Below are 16,606 nucleotides of genomic sequence, written 5' to 3'. Positions count from 1 at the left end.
GTGTGTATATATATATATATATATATATATATATATATGTTTTCTGTGTTGTGACCTGTTAGAACTGAAAATTCAGTTGTCTATTTTTTATTCATTTATCAATGTATTCTTGTGTATCACATTATGTAATGCACAATATAAAATCAAGTGTAAATTATATCATAGTCTATTATAATAGCTCTTTTAACTACTTCCAAGCCAGGATAGTCTTCTGTCCAAAATTGAAGTGTACTACACCTTGCACAGAATCTTCATCATTGATAATTTAATTTTGGAGGTAGCCCAAATCAAAATGTCAAATTTTAATAAATATAGTACTAGTTTAGATAGCACATGAATACATCTAGAATAATATGTAGATGGCCAGCATGAAGCTTAGTACTAATATAACAAGTATGAGGCTACAGCATCAATACTAATATAACCAATATGAGGCTACAGAATTAATACTAGTATAACCAACATAAGGCTACTTACAAGTAACTCTGATACATCAGTTCTCAAGCTTTGTTCAGTGTCAGATCTCTGTTGTAAGAGATGAAGAACTCGAGACCCCTCCAATTCTACACATAGTTTAAACTATTCCCTGTAGTACAACCAGACCATGAAGAGTGTGAGAAGAGAAAGCAATTCTTTTTGAACATATTACCATTTACACAGAAAAAATACTTGAGATTGGTTTATTATATTTTTCTTACTACTCAGTGGTTCCCCTATGGAGGCTTCCACAATCCCCTGTAAGGGGACTTGCAACCCACAGTTTGAGAACATCTGCTCCTAAGTGGTTTAACTAGCATGTGACTTCCAACAAAATATCTCTTTAGTCAATATGACACTAGAAACAAGTACATACCTATATCACATTACATGCATGAAACTGTAAAAAAAAATTTAGTAATTTTTTAATCGCATTTTTTCAGAAAGAAGTTACTGTAATTTACATAACTGTGTTAGAGATCATCACTTTTTAAATTACATGTCATTAGTTTGAGCCTCGTATATATGTTATGTGAATCAGCAGAGAGATACAATTGTATAGCATTGAGGCAATGAGGTACTTGTTGATTGTACTAATTATGCATACCAGTTAAAACGTACAACCCAATAAGGAAAGTAAAATTGTCTTAACAGGATCCTAGTTTGTTATTTACAAACCTTAAGCTTGTGTCCTTTAATTCTACTATCTTCAGAATACAAGACAAAGAAATCAAATGTTTTATCCTATTAATTCCCTGGATAATTTTGTAAATATAAATAAGATCATCTCCTACCCTTCTTTTCTCAAGAGAAAGTTAATCAAAAGATCTTAATCTATTGTTGTAAGATAACCCTTCCATCTTTAGAATCATCCTAGTAGCTCTCTCATCTGAACCCCTTTTAAATAAGTCAGTATACTTTTAAATAAGAAGGCTAAATCTGTACATAGAATTGCAAGTGAGGTTTATAATAGTAAAAACAGTTTACTTGTTGTTTCAATAACATTAACCTCAGATCTCAGCTTGGGGATCAGCAAGATCTCTTACTTGGAGGCTTTGTTTGTCATTGGCTCTTGCTAAGATTATAAACCAATCGGAATGTACAACATCACATTCTCCTAGGGTATGTTTAAGTACATTTGCTTTTATAGGAGGTCTTAGTTTGGAATGTTGTTTCACTCATGTCAACAATTTTCTTTTAGTAAAATCAATATAGCCTTGCTGACAGCAAGGACCAGTAAATTTACAAACTACAAATGATGATTTTAAAGCAGGAAATCAATCCTTAACTTAAAAAACAAAACATAGGCAACAATTAAGTTTAATTACACATCTCAACTGTATCTGTGGATACACACTTCTAATTACATTATTTAACTGATTTAAAATAATTAAGGGATATTTACTCTCATATGGTAGACTGATAACAGAATATTTAGTATGATATTCTGAAGACAATACGATGAGATGGCACAACTTTAAGGTTTGTGAATGAAGCTAAGATTCTGTTAAGACAGTTTTATTTACTCACAGGGTGATCAATTAATTTATTTGAATAATTATGTAGTATTTTATCAATGATAAAAACTGGGAAATTTATTTTTACATAAAACCTCTTTGATATTATTAAATTCTTTATGCAAAACTCCATATGTGTGAGGTATTTTATATGTACAGTGAAACAATATTTTGACTGAATTTCCCTTAAACATATTCTAAATAAACTTCCAAAATTAAATCAAGCCTGTTAATATCTTTTTCTGGTACTTTTCATATTTGTAGTGACCATTATCATTATTGATTAAACTATCCAAGAATGAAATTTTATGGTGTTCCTTTATACTGCCATGTCTACGGTCAAATAATGAAGGAATCTGAAAGCTTGATCAGACTTATCAAAGATGATAAATGTATTATCAACATACCTATGAAAGTAGAGAGAGAGATTTAAGTTGTTGAAAGCAATTTTGTAACCATTGTTTTTCATAAAAACAAGAATAGGTTCACCAAAGGTGGTGTAAGTCTTGAACCCATAGCAACACTGTTGTGTTTATCATAAAGTTTTCCATTCTAAAAAAATAAGTGAGATTCTGTGGGGGTAAACTAATTAATTTCCGAAAACTGATATAGAAATAGTCATATTATTGGAAAACTTCTTGTCAATCAGATGAGCACTTAGCTGTATGGTTTCTTCTGAAGGTATATTTATATATAATTATTCAGCATCAAAACTAGCACAATGTACATTACTCTCTAACTTCAACTGTTGTTTGATAAAATGCTTGTTTGTAGTATGAGGTAAATGTTAGTATTTTTAGTTTTAAAATTCATAGTGTTTTTGAGACTTTCTGAGAATGTCAGCTGCTGTTATTATTAAATATAGATATGATTAACAGGTGTTAATTTAGAAATACCAAAAGACTACATTTAAAATTTTTTCTCAAAGTATATTAGGCATTAGTTTTCACAATTAATATAAATAACAAAAAAATATGTTTTCTTTTCCTTAACTTTAAAGTTTCTGTTCCTCAGTTTTATCACCCCAGACAGTATAATAAAACTCAAATTAAATTACTTAATTTTAAGATTAGACAAAAAAATCAGTTATTTAAATCTTTATCATGACAGACTGTAGAGGGATTTAAGATATTGGAGAATCAAGTAGGGTGGAAGGATTTTGTATACATAAAGTTTATTGAATTACAAAATAATAAACTTTTTCTAAAGGTTAGAGAAAACAGCTGGTTAAATTGACCAGTTTAAGGTGACTATTAAGTAAAACTTTTTTCACAGAACAATCTTATAGTGTTATTTTCAGTGATGTTGAAAAGCATAGCTTAAGTTTAAGGACTGTTTTACACAATTTGAGTAGTTCTTGCAATTATAATTGCATCAACCTATTTGGTCTAAATCTGGTCAATCTTTTATTAATATTAGAACTCAGATTAGTGGTATAGCTTTGACTGTTTTTAATAATTATATATTACCACCCATTTTACCAGTATAGATGCCAAGATCAATGGCATGAAATGAAAAATACTAAGTTTTGGTCTTCCATATGTTTTGTAGTGCAGTAAATATCTGTGACTCCACTACAAAACAATGAAAATTGGATTAGGACAGGAAAGAAACAGCAGCCGGAGATTGAGAGAAAGCACGGATACATTTGAGAGACCGTGAGAAAAGGAAAGAGAAAAAGTAGACATTGGTTCAGTGTAGTAGAGCAGTAGGATTAAAGTAGTTGGGATTAAAATAAATTTTATTTACTTGCTCAATAATAATCTCCTTAATTTGTTTGGATTAGTTAAGGATAAAGCTGCACAATGGACTATCTGTGCTGTACCCACCACAGGTATTGAAATCTGGTTTTTAGTGTTATATACTTTTAGACGTACTGCTAAGCCATTGGGGAGCAACTTCCTTAATAACTACAAATTTTAAAAATGGGCAGAAAATGCAAAGTACCTGTTGTTCTGATTTCAAGTTTTCTTGCAGAGATAGTGGTACTGGGCAATCCAAAAGTCACAGCAGTGAGATTTTGGAAGGATGGTGCAGCCAGATTCCAAACTGTGTCAGCAGCAGCATTAACTCTATTCTGCATTCATACTAGAAGTGCAGCAGTAGATTGGTCCTTCAGTAAATTGTTGTATATTCAAAGACCAGACCATAATAAAATGTCTGAAAATACACTTAAACATCAAATGTTCATATATGTTAATAGGCATCTGTAACAAAATTATTATGGTAAACTTTTTTCCATGCTTGTTGTTTTATTAACCAACCAAAAGGCAACACAGCTGAAGGCAAAATGAGATTTTTTTAAAGCTTTTAATTAGTTGTACTTTACTCTTTTTTTTTAGATTACTGAGAGTAGACATCTGAAGTATTGGGTTGGAGTTTAAGATTTTTTTTTGTAACTAAAGACATTGCAAATTATTGGCAAAACCAAACCAGCAGATGTATTTGTACCCAACTTGTAATTTTTTCAGACTAAGAGAATAGTCAGCTGTATTTTGTTTGTTTAAGGACTTTTTATTTTCTGATTAAAACCACATTTCAACACAAATATTTATTCTTTCTTGACTACACACAAAACATTTCTCTCAATATTGCCCTTTTTATATTGAAAAATTCTGCCCAATTTGTAAAAATTATTGACCAGAATTTAGAAAAAAAAATGTCACCTGAAAACCAGAACATCTACCTATAACCATGCATTAATTAGTTTTTAGTTTAATTTCTAAAGAGGTTTATCACCAATGAATACACTTTGAATTTTCTCATGAAATACAATAGTTGATGTTTGATAGTAATGCGCATTGTGCCAGTTTAATGTTGAATCATTATATAGAAATATACCTTTGGAAGAGACATACAGCTAAGTACTAACTTGATTTATAACAATGTGACTATTCCTAAATCAATTTTTTTTAAATTAATGAACTTTGCCACTAAAGAATATCATTTTTCTACTCTATTGAAACCTTTATGATCAGATCAGTAGTATTACTATGGATTTGATATTGATGCCATTTTTGGCCAATCTGTTGTGTGTTTATGAAAAGCAATTGTTAGAAAATTTCCTGCAACAGTTTAAATGTCTCTACTATTGTAGGAATGTTGTTGATGCATTTACCATCTTTGAAAACTCTGATCAAGCTTCCCAGTTTCTTCAATATTTGAACAGTAGGCATAGCAGTACAAAGTTTACTGTGGAATATCAGGAAGACCATAGACTTTCATTCCTGGACATTAACTCTCTCCACATGGGCTTGGTCAATTTTACTGAACACGTGACTTTTTTGTGCTTGTATAAAGTCTTTATAGATTTATACTACTAACTTTTCATATAGTGTGTATATCTTCACAAAATTTGATAAATTTCAGTAAACATTATAAGCCTTTCACATACAAAAAATCATGTTTTTTAGTGAAGTATTTTTAATATACTAAAAAAAGATCTGTCCTTGAATATATTGATTATTTGTTGTGAATAGTCTGTGTGCAAAGTGATTTTCATGTTAAGATTAAAAGTACTTTTCTTCATCTCAAATTATATTTGTGTAATCTCTAAAATCTCCTAAGTACATTTCAAATGTTTGTTTTCAGGAAAACTTTATATTTTGTCTGTTATTTTCTCTACCCTACCTCTATACAAGGTTGGTCAATTTGACTGATTTCGTAACCACCAAAAAAAGATCTAAATATAAATTACTCTCCTTTTTTTTCTCATTACCCACGAGCTCTTCCGAGCTGCCTGCTTGCATGCCTCCTGAAATATTTTTATTATATTATTATTATTTATTTTACCTAATATAACTTTAACTAACCTAAAAAGATCCCTATTTTTACATTTTAGTTACTTTTATAATTATAGATAAAGAATAAACATGAAAAACAAGAAATAAAGTACTTACCCAATCTTCTTTTTTCTTGCTGTTGATTGTCGATGACACTTAACCCTACTTTTTTTTATACTAATGGTAATAAATAATGCACTAAATAATTTTTACTTAATTAAATAATGAACCAAAGAACACAGACTAATAACATGTAAAAAGTAGACAATTCCTCCTAACTCATAATTTTTCTGGCTTTCTAACTATACGACAAGAGCTGTTACAAATTCATCCAAGCTAATCATTAGTTTTCCTATGGAAAGGATCTTGTACTCTGAGTGAAATTGATGATTATCTGTTCATAACACAATGTTATACAATATGTCATTTGATAAATTAAAACCTTGACTTTCTATTGGTTATAGGTAATATATAATTAAATGTAAGAGAGAACTATTAATAAATCCTGGAAGAGAGGATGTGGCAGGAGGGATCTGATTTTGTATTTGATAGCTCTGTTTAAAAATTATGGTTTGTCTGAGCAATGAAGATTTTATAGTGAGTAATTTGCATTGAATTTTTTACTTTTTGGTGGGATGGTGGATAAAATAGAGAAAAGTAGGTGCCTAGAGAAAATGTGTCATGTGTCATACTAGGGGAAGTATTGCTTTATAAAATTAAGAATGTAAAACTTATATACTATCAGAATATAGATTATTAGCCAAGATTTTATTCTATACTAATTGGTATAACATAAACAAAGAGTAGTTTGATAAAATTTTGAACCTTGTGTCATGCGCAGTAAAGGATACTCAGGGTGAGAGAGTTAATAAGTAATAATAATGGTCACTTCAAGTGTGAAGTGTACCATGAAAATACATTTACAGTTTTTTTTTATTAATGAATATGTTTAAGTAAAATTAAATGAAAATACTGTTTCATTGTGCTTATGATATCAACCATATATGAGGTTTAGCATAACATATTTGATAATATGAAAGAGTTATGTAAAAATGATGTTCTGGTTTTTATCACTGATAAAATACTACATAATTATTTAAATAAATTAATTGATCACCCTGTGAGCAAATAAAACTGTCTTAACAGAATCTTAGCTTTATTCACAAACCTTAAAGTTGTGCTATCTCATTGTATTGTCTTCAGAATACCATACTAAATATCCTGTTATCAGTCTCCCATACAAGAGTAAATATCCCTTAATTATTCAAAATTAGTTACAGAATGCCATTAGAAAGGTGTATCCAAAGATACAGTTGAGATGTGTATTTAAACATAATAGTGCTTGTGTTTTGTGTTGTTTTTAATTAAAGGATCAAATCCCTGCTTTAAAATCATCATTTGTACTTTATAAATTTACTTTCTATATCAGTTCTAATGGAAGTGGAAAACATGTCAGCTTAAGATTACCTATTAAGTCAAGTGTACTTCAACATGCCCTAGGAGAATGTGATATTGTTGTCCATTCTAATTGGTGTAAGATTTAAGCAAGGGCCAGTGAAAAACAGTGCCTCTGAGATTAATATTATTAGTACATCAAGTAAACTGATTTTATCATCACAAAAGTGAGGCTTAATAGTGATTTGTGCGAGAGATGATTACTTCTTTTGATTTGTAATCAATACAATATGTTTATAAATACATCCTAAAATTATGTTTAATGGCTAATATTCATTTTAGGTGAACCAAATAGTTTCTGCATTAGTTCTCACTCCGGAACTGATCAAGCAAATTCAAGATACATTTGAGTCAGAGATGGAATTGGGCTTAATGCAAAATCCACCTAAGGCATCTTCTCTTCAGATGGAGAATACCTTTATTCCTGAGCTTCCAAATGGGAAAGGTTAGTAAAGAAAATATGACAATTATTAATCAAAAATATATTGATTATTTGATCATATAAACATCTTTTGTCAATGTATTATTAAAGAAGATTGTGAAAGCATGAAAAATGCAAGCAAAATTGTCTGGTGTAAAAGATTCACATATTAATTACAGTGTCTGTATAAAAAAAATATGTATGATAAAAATGTTGCTCTTATTAATGGTGATAAACAGAATGAAAAAAGTCTTTGCAGACTTTTTAAGGGACAAGCATTTTCTGATGATAATTTATCTATGTTTTGTTCAAATCTTTTGTACATTATGCTTTAACACTAAATTGATTTAATGAAATACCTTATACTCTTGATGTTGTGATTCTTCTATAGTAGAAGTTTCACAAACTTTGTAACTAGAATTCCATTGAATATAAATCAAAGCAAAATGCTTATGTTACTCTAATAATTCAGATGCTAGAAAACTTGCTGGTTAATATTTCAGTTTTTCTGGTAAACTTAGAATCCAATATAAAAAAATTGCTTGTACACAATCCAGGAGTAAGATTTACAGAATTTTAATGTCATGTATCAATAAATAAACCTGTGATACATGTATTTCACTCACTTATACTGTAGCATTTTGAATATAGAAGATTACTGTAATTGTTATTAATTGGTTCACTTGCCAGTGCCATACCAGTTTTGTGATTTTCATTGGATCTGCATGGCATACACAGGCTAATTGTATCAGAAAATGGGAATATATATAGTGTGTGTGTGTGACATAACTTCAACTCATTTGGTTGGTTGCCAAGGCAGTTGGCACATGGGCCAGCTAGCTAGACTCATACCATCCAACATGATTAGAAACATTGTATTCAAGTAGTTACATATTTTAGGTAATAAAATATAACTCATGTAAACTGGAAGTTTTATTGCACATTCAACATGATTAATACAAATGTTATAGTCTTATTGGCTTCTCATGCTTTACCAGCATTTACTATTTAAACAATAACTTTAACACAGGATCTTTCCCTCAACCAGAAGCATCTTGGTGGCATAGATTTCATGAAAAAAAACCAGGATTTATCTCATTTGTTGAAAATTATATTGGAGGTAGCATACAACAAAATATGACTATCATAGAGTCAGTAGACTCTATTATATATAGTCAATAGGCATTATACAACTATACATGCTAAAAAAATCAACAGTGACAAAGAGTTTTACTTTAAAAGATGATTGCTACTTACTTTCATTTATTTCTCTACCCAACAAGCTCAGAAACCATCGCTAAGATACCAAACCAGAAAGTGACCAACTCAAGGAATTATTCGTCTTTCTTGTTTCATTTGAGATAATTCTACAACTACTTTATCACTAATATCAGTTGAAACCTAAATCCACTCTCTCTCTCTTAATTGCAATAACTAGTAGTAATTAAAAAAAATCATAATTCTAGTGTAAACCATGTTATCATTTCCCCTTAAAGTTAGCTTTTTTACATAAATATGGTATTGAACAAATTGAAAGAGAATACATTAAGAACTTTATGGGATGCATTTCTGTAGTTCTTATTTTTAATGAAAATATGACAGTGTTTCCAGATAATAAATGGAAGTGTCAGCCTAAATGTTAACCCATAATGATTGTTGAAGCCAACTGGTTGTCAAGACCATAGTGTAAGCTATAAAATACATTTTTGTGTAAACTAGGCTCATAAATGGTACTGACTGGAAAGAAACGTCAGTAAATAATTGTTTTTTATGTGTCTGTGAGAAACTTTTCTGGTTGGTATTTATTGTTCTTTACATTTTTAAATTTGAAGTAAAATTACAGTGTTTTAAAAAGTTAAGAAAATCTAGTGTAAGTGTGTTAATAAACATATATTTTTTTAAATAACACTTTCATTCAAATGTTTGCCAAAAAATTTAAATTAAATTATCAATAGCAAACTTTTAAAAACAATTTTTTTTTAACCCTGCATTATTCTTATGTAAAAATTTTCCACAGTCACTCTTCAGGGGTTCTAGCAGACCCCATCATAAAAAATTAACTTAACACATCCCTCAGGAGCCAAGAGATGTCTTTACACTACAGTTTGTTGAATATTAAAAGTAAGTTCAATCCAAAAACTCCCAAAGAGGTTGATTTTGGACATAGGACATATCTTTTCAAGACAAATTTCATTTGTTAATTGATAAAATTTTAAGTGAAATGCAGCATCTTCAAGTCTCCATACCAGCTAGTACTAAGATCTACCCCCCTTGGAGTAAATTCAGTATATATCAATAAAGCCATATTCTCAGCATCATTAATTAAACAATTGCCAACCTTTTATGCTTCTGCTCTCACCTTTTTATGTTTAGCTTTCAATTGAGATACAAATGATTTCACCTGCAATTCATTAGGAAAGGTTGAAGCATCACGATAGTCAGCAGTAGGATGAGCAGACAGGAACACTTTGAAAGCAGTTACAGACATACTATTGTACTTGGCTCACTGACAATATCCACCAAGGTAGTCCTAAATAGTTTCTGAATTCCTCTGCAGGTCTTTTGGAGACTTCCATGCTTCTTGTGTTCGGCCATTAAGTTTGTGATGCACTTCAAATCATTTTTTTTTTTGGAGCACCAGTGCTAAAAGAGTGCAGGAAATGCCTTCTTTTTAGCCAATAAAAATGTTAAAAAAATTCATTTCGGATTAAGACAAACCGGATTGGGGAGGTTTTTTTTTCAACTAAAATGTACCCCACTGGCTTGTGAGGGGGCCTGTTAATAATATTTAAATAACAATAAATTAATACTTTAGAAACAAAAAAACATTAACGTTCAAAATCTTTTCCTTTATTAATCAATAAATCAACATTGAATATTACAACTTGTTTCTTTTTTACCACCTAAACTAAGTGTAAGAATTTAACACAAACTAGCTGAATACTGAAACTACTGAGAACAACAAACATGTACGTACTTCTATCTGTTGGAATAGATGTTTACAAAATAGTTGGTGTCTTTGAAGACCCCAGAAGACTAATGCAGGGTTAAAAGATCCATTGAAAAATATACTGTCTTTATAAGGTTATCATTTCATTTTTCATTTTACTACTAATTTAATATTATCAGTGTTTTGCATATTTCATTGTAAAACAAACATCTTTCAGAGGATGGAGACTTCCTTGCTTTAGACTTAGGTGGGACAAATTTTCGAGTGATTCTAATTCGTCTGAAGCCAGGTCACCAAGCTGAGTCATATGTACAGTATTACACAGTTCCAGAATTTATACGAATTGGAGATCATGGAGAACCGGTAAACTTTTGAAAAAAAACTATTGCAATCCAAAACATCTGGTCGAAACATTGACAGGTTTCTGTTGGTGCATGCATGAATAATTTAAATAAGATAACCAAGATGATATTCTATTTATAATATCTAGATAATAGCATTGTTTTCTTATTATCACTAGGAGATAATTTTGAATCATGTCCAAAATTATCACTAACAAATTTCCTAACAGTTCCCTCATACTGTAATGTACATGTTTGTGATAGCTTCTTTCATGGATGATTAAATACCCCTTGATTTTAGATTTATTTTGAAACGAAGATTTTTCATTTGCATTCTTCTATTTTTTAAGCAGTTTTCCAAATCTTGAACATTTGATAGATGGAAATGCAACTGAACAAGATGACTGCATTAATTTTGAGCTGGTTAAGAAAAAATTGAGAAGTTTGAAGAACGAATAAGGCTCTTGGGCCAGATAATATTTCCCTAAGGGTTGTGAAGGAGGTTAAAGACTGGATATGTGAGCCACATGCTACTATTGTTTTTCAGTCCTTGGGCAGGTACTAGAGGATTAGAAGTTAGCTAATGTAACTCCTCTTTTCAAGGAAGGTGATAAAAATTGTCCCAGTAATTACAGACCCATTAGCCCCACATCGGTTGTGGGAAGAGTTTTGGAAAGTTTGATAAAAGATGCTTTGCAAAGTCATTTAACAAAGTCAACATGGTTTCACTAAGGGAAAATCTTGCCTTACAAATCTTTTGACATTCTTTGAAAAGGTTACTACTTATGTAGATGAGGGTAAGAGTGTAAATTTGATGTATCTGAATTTTCAGAAAGCATTTGACAAGGTACCACACAGAATGCTTTTAAAAAACAATTATCTCTAAAGGAGTGGGGGATAAGTTAGACAATTGGATAGAAGAGTGGCTGGATGGAAGAAAGCAGAGGGTTGTTACAAATGAAGTTCAGTCAAACTGGATTCATGTCACAAGTGGGGTACCTAAGGGCTCAGTCTTAGTGCCCTTACTCTTTTTGATTTATGTCAATGACATAGATGAAGGAATGGTCAATACATTACTTAAATTTGCAAATGATATTAAAGTCTTGGGTGTTGCTAGCTCTGAAGAAGATGTTGCTGATTTACAAAAGGACTTAGATCATTAGTGAGTTGGGCAAATAAATGGCAATTGGGTTTTAATTATAATAAATGCAAGATAATGCATGTAAGTTATCATAATTTGAATTATAAGTATAATTTGGATGGAAATGACCATAACAGTGTCATGGAAGAAAGGAATCTTGGTGTAATAATTGATCAGTCTCTTAAATCATCCAAACAGTGTGCTGTTGCTAGTGATTAGGTCACACTTGGAACACTGTGTTTACTAATGGGCTTCTTACCTTAGGAAAAACATTGAGTTGTTGGAAAGGGTTCAGAGAAGGATTACTAGAATGGTGCTTGGGATGGAGGGGTTGTCATACGAGGAGAGGTTGAAATCTCTCGATTTGTTTTCTCTTGAAAAAAGAAGAATTACAGGGGATCTGATTGAGGTGTTTAAGATTGTAAAGAGAATTGATAGTGTTGATGAATCATCTTTCTTCATACTTGACAGTGAGAATAGTAGGACTAGGGGACACATAAATTTTGGTAAGGTAGGAGTCATCTTCAGCTAAGACAGTTTTATTTTTCTAGCAGAGTGGTTGGCCTTTGTAATGGGTTGCCTTTGGATGTAAATTTAAGTAAGTTTAAGAAAAAGCTTTAAGTATATAAATGACAAGGGCTGGCTTTAAGATTTTAAAAAATTTATTTATTAATAGTTTTAGTATAGTTTAGAAGATGGAATAGCTGTGATGGACCAATAGGTTCCATGTTGTCCCAAAACATTATGTTATGTTATATTATAACCAAACACTGATTTGTTAAAGTATTTTTTTAAAGCTATAAGTTGTAGATTTGGTTGTTTCTTTTTTTCTGATGATGAAGACATACATCTTGGTTAATCTTTATATCACTTCTTTTTTAGCTCTTTGATTTTCTTGCTGAATGCATACATGATTTCATGAAGAAAAATGATTTATTGGAAAAGCATTTACCTCTTGGTAGGTACATGTACCAGAGTTTTAAGAACAACATTAACATAGAATATTTTGTTTGCATTGAAAAAGTATGTTCCTTGCAATACATACTTAAGGTTTTTGTGCTAATTATTATGTACAGGCATAAGTATGTGTGGAATTTTAAATTATAGGTTTATTCATAATTGTTCCTTATCAATACTGTTTCTAATGTATATGTCAGAATTGATCACTACAAACACTGTAATTAACAAATTAAAAATTATATTGTCAGATGAGAATAACATTGCAATATTTTTGAAATGATTTTTACCATGACGATAAAAACATGTTTTAATTTTAAGAATCTCATTTAAAAACTTCATGTTTTACCATACATGTTACATTGTACATTTAGCTCTAACCATGACAGTGTTTGAGAACTGTTAACATTTTCTTTTAATTTTGGGCAATAAAACAATTTTGTTAGCTTTCCTTTTAACCAGTCTATATGATAATGATTTAGCTGGAAGAATGCTCCTAAAAATCTTTCATCTTGTGTGTTGTAATGAAAAAGAATAAAATATCATATTGTTCAACAGATTATGAATTTTAGTTATTGGAAAATTCTAAACCGTGAGTCAACTATTCACTATATTCATGTTCAACTGAACAAATTTTTAAAGTTAAGAAGTTATTTTGGTTAATATGAATACCAAAATATTTTGTCTTTATTTTGATTCAAAGTAGCGATAAATATTACTTGTTACCAGCTTGTGAAAAAGTATGTGCAAGTAAAGAAAGTAATGTTGTCTGTCAGAGCCAAACTAACCTTTCCATACGTTCTAGTTTAGAGCAGTAGAGTTGGTTGATTATGTCAATTAATCAATATCATTGATTACTATCATGTAATATAATCGATTAATCAAAATTACGATTAAATCAGTGTCATGAAAATAATCAACTAATTGAAAGTAGTGTAGTCTGTTATTACTGTTTTCAATTATTACAGCTATCCAAGTAATCAAAATTTTTGATGGATTTTTGATCTTGAGGCTTTAATTTTTAATTATATTTTCATTGATTTTTCATGTACAAATTATCCTTATGTAACACAGTAAACACGATATAGTTGCATACAATTTACATTTATGTGAGTAACTTATGAAATAAAATAGTGATGTAGACGTAATACACTCATATACAACTTATGTCTGTTAGTATATTACACTCTTATGACATTTGATGCTATATGCTCATTACTAAAATATATACTGTACACATAATTCATTCACACTAGTATGCTATTTACTTGTGACAAAATTAAATATATCTATAAATCTGCTATTTATAATTTCTTTAGGTTTTTGTTTTTCCTTCCCAATGGTCCAAAAAGCATTAGACATTGGCGTTTTGGTCACTTGGACAAAAAGCTTTAACATTCCAAGTGTTGTTGGCGAAGATGCAGTGAAAATGTTAAATGATGCCCTTGAAAGACGAGGAGTAAGTCAGTTTATTCAAAGTAATTTTATATTATGCATTGTTGAAAAATGTGTCACTGTTTTTTGTGTTACATGAATTTTTATAAACCTTTTCATTCTAAAGTTTACTGTTGTTAGAGAAGAAGTTGCTTGACTCATCCATTCAATACACTTCTCGGTGATATGAACTAAACACTATCATGTCTAGTTAGAAGTTTTTTTTTAATATTCTCCATGTTTTCCTGTAACATTTGTTTGTTCTTACAAAATGCTCTTCATTTAGGATCTTCAGGTAAATGTTGTTGCAGTAGTCAATGATACTACTGGTACCCTTATCAAAGGAGCATCACTATATCCTGATTGTGCCATTGGACTCATCCTTGGTGAGTGCTAGACTATTATAAATTTTACTAAGATTCAACTTCAAGTATGATCTGCAGGAATACATGATACTACTGGATTCCTTTTGATAGGAGCATCACACTTTTATAGTGGTAAATATCTGTATGCTTTACAAATATAATTGATTCAAAAAACTTATCTTAAATCAGTGATGCATGTGATGAAAAAAAAAGAGATTAGTATTCTTCATATTACGATAGTTTTAATGCCCCACAGTTTGATAAGTAGTTCACTTTTGGTTGGTCTAGTTATAAGAATACACTATTGCCACATGGTATTATAATTTGTTATAAATAGCATTTTAACTAAGACTTCAGGATCTGTAACCCAGTTGTGCTAATGAGCATTGTTATTGATAAATGGTTTTGAATCATATCCCTCTTTCTCTCTTATTCAGCCAAAGGTTTCATCAACAGTGTTAAGAAAGTTATTACAATTGAAATAGTGTCAACTTATATTTTTAGTTTAAACTTTTAATACCCAGTAAAGTAAAGCATTAAAATAATCAGGAATCGTATTAGAATGTTTCATCACTTTTTCTAAATGTTTACAATTTTACCATAATATAGGGGTGGATCTACTAAACTGTGATTTATTTTTTACATTTTGCTTTTATGATCTTTGTGCCATCACACATCCTTACTCCAGTTTGATTTACATAACAGCTGTTCTTGCCTTACAGAAATAGTTAAGATACATACAAATCTTTTTATTTTTTCAGTGACCATTTTTAGTGTCATTTACTCTTGTTATCAGTTGAATAATGTTTCTTTTTTTTTTTTGCTATTCAACTGAGAACATGGCCTATCGATGAGAATTTTTGGATAGTGAAATGTGGTAAATGTATGTATGACCAGGAAGTACAGTACTGTGCAAAAGTGTTAAGATAAGAGAATAATTTGTCATTCTTTCCATTTTATGGGACTAATTCTTCCATGCCATTATAGAATGTAAATTTCAACATTATGGTGGTAATGCTTCACTGATCCCTGTTGATAATTGAATGAACCAGGGTGAGAATACTTATCATTCTTTAGAATTCTCATATATTTGTACCAAGGACATGTCAGGAGGGTTCTGTTTGATCAAAATTAGGGTCTGAAATAATTCTCATGGTACCCCATGCAGTGTCTTAACTATATAGAAAGAAGCTAGCATATGGTACCAGTATATGCTAGAAGAAACCAATTTAATAGCACTCCACAAATAAACCTTGATAAAAACAGTACTTAACACTACATATTAAGTTTTGTTGTCATGCCACGGCCCAAAAAACAATAGAGCAGAGAGTTTGCATAAAAGCTTTACGTGATGCTGGTTGGACTCTCTGACAAATTGCTGCCTGACTTGAAATGCTCCTCAAACACTGTCAAGTACACTCTAGGCTTAGATCATGAGATTGAGACAGGTAAGTTTGAAACACCTAAAGTCAATGATACTGATGTTAAGTATCTTCGTTTATGCAACCTTTGGGACAGAAGGAAGACTGCCACTGATCTCAAGCATGAGATAAACGCCCTTGTACCAAATGGCAGAGAAGTGTCCAGTTCTACAGTATCAAGAAGATTCAACGAGAATGGAATATTTTGTCGTGTAGCAGTTAAAAATCATTTTCTTCGATCTCCAAATATTGTCAAGAGACTGAAATTTGCTAAAAAGTTGATGATTGGAAAAAGGTGTTATGGATGGATGAGTCCAAGTTTGAAATAGTTGGTTCAAAGCATAG

General features: G+C 30.6%; 1 protein-coding gene across 3 annotated transcripts in view; it reads left to right on the top strand.

Annotated features, from left to right (window-relative positions):
- The window catches only part of LOC106460819 (hexokinase-2-like), a 51,938-nt gene that overhangs the window by 5,971 nt on the left and 29,361 nt on the right, over positions 1-16,606 (top strand). For all 3 annotated transcript variants that reach the window (XM_013920561.2, XM_013920564.2, XM_013920563.2), the window contains 5 exons: positions 7,514-7,676; positions 10,820-10,965; positions 12,967-13,042; positions 14,361-14,500; positions 14,762-14,861. In XM_013920561.2, coding sequence (XP_013776015.1) covers positions 7,514-7,676; positions 10,820-10,965; positions 12,967-13,042; positions 14,361-14,500; positions 14,762-14,861 — 625 coding nt within the window. The remainder of the gene's footprint in view (positions 1-7,513; positions 7,677-10,819; positions 10,966-12,966; positions 13,043-14,360; positions 14,501-14,761; positions 14,862-16,606) is intronic.

This window comes from Limulus polyphemus, unplaced genomic scaffold (genome assembly GCF_000517525.1).
Source record: "Limulus polyphemus unplaced genomic scaffold, Limulus_polyphemus-2.1.2 Scaffold842, whole genome shotgun sequence".
Taxonomy (NCBI): Eukaryota; Metazoa; Arthropoda; class Merostomata; order Xiphosura; family Limulidae; genus Limulus; species Limulus polyphemus.
Note: the sequence above shows the minus strand (reverse complement) of the source record. Positions and strands in the feature narration are given on the sequence as shown.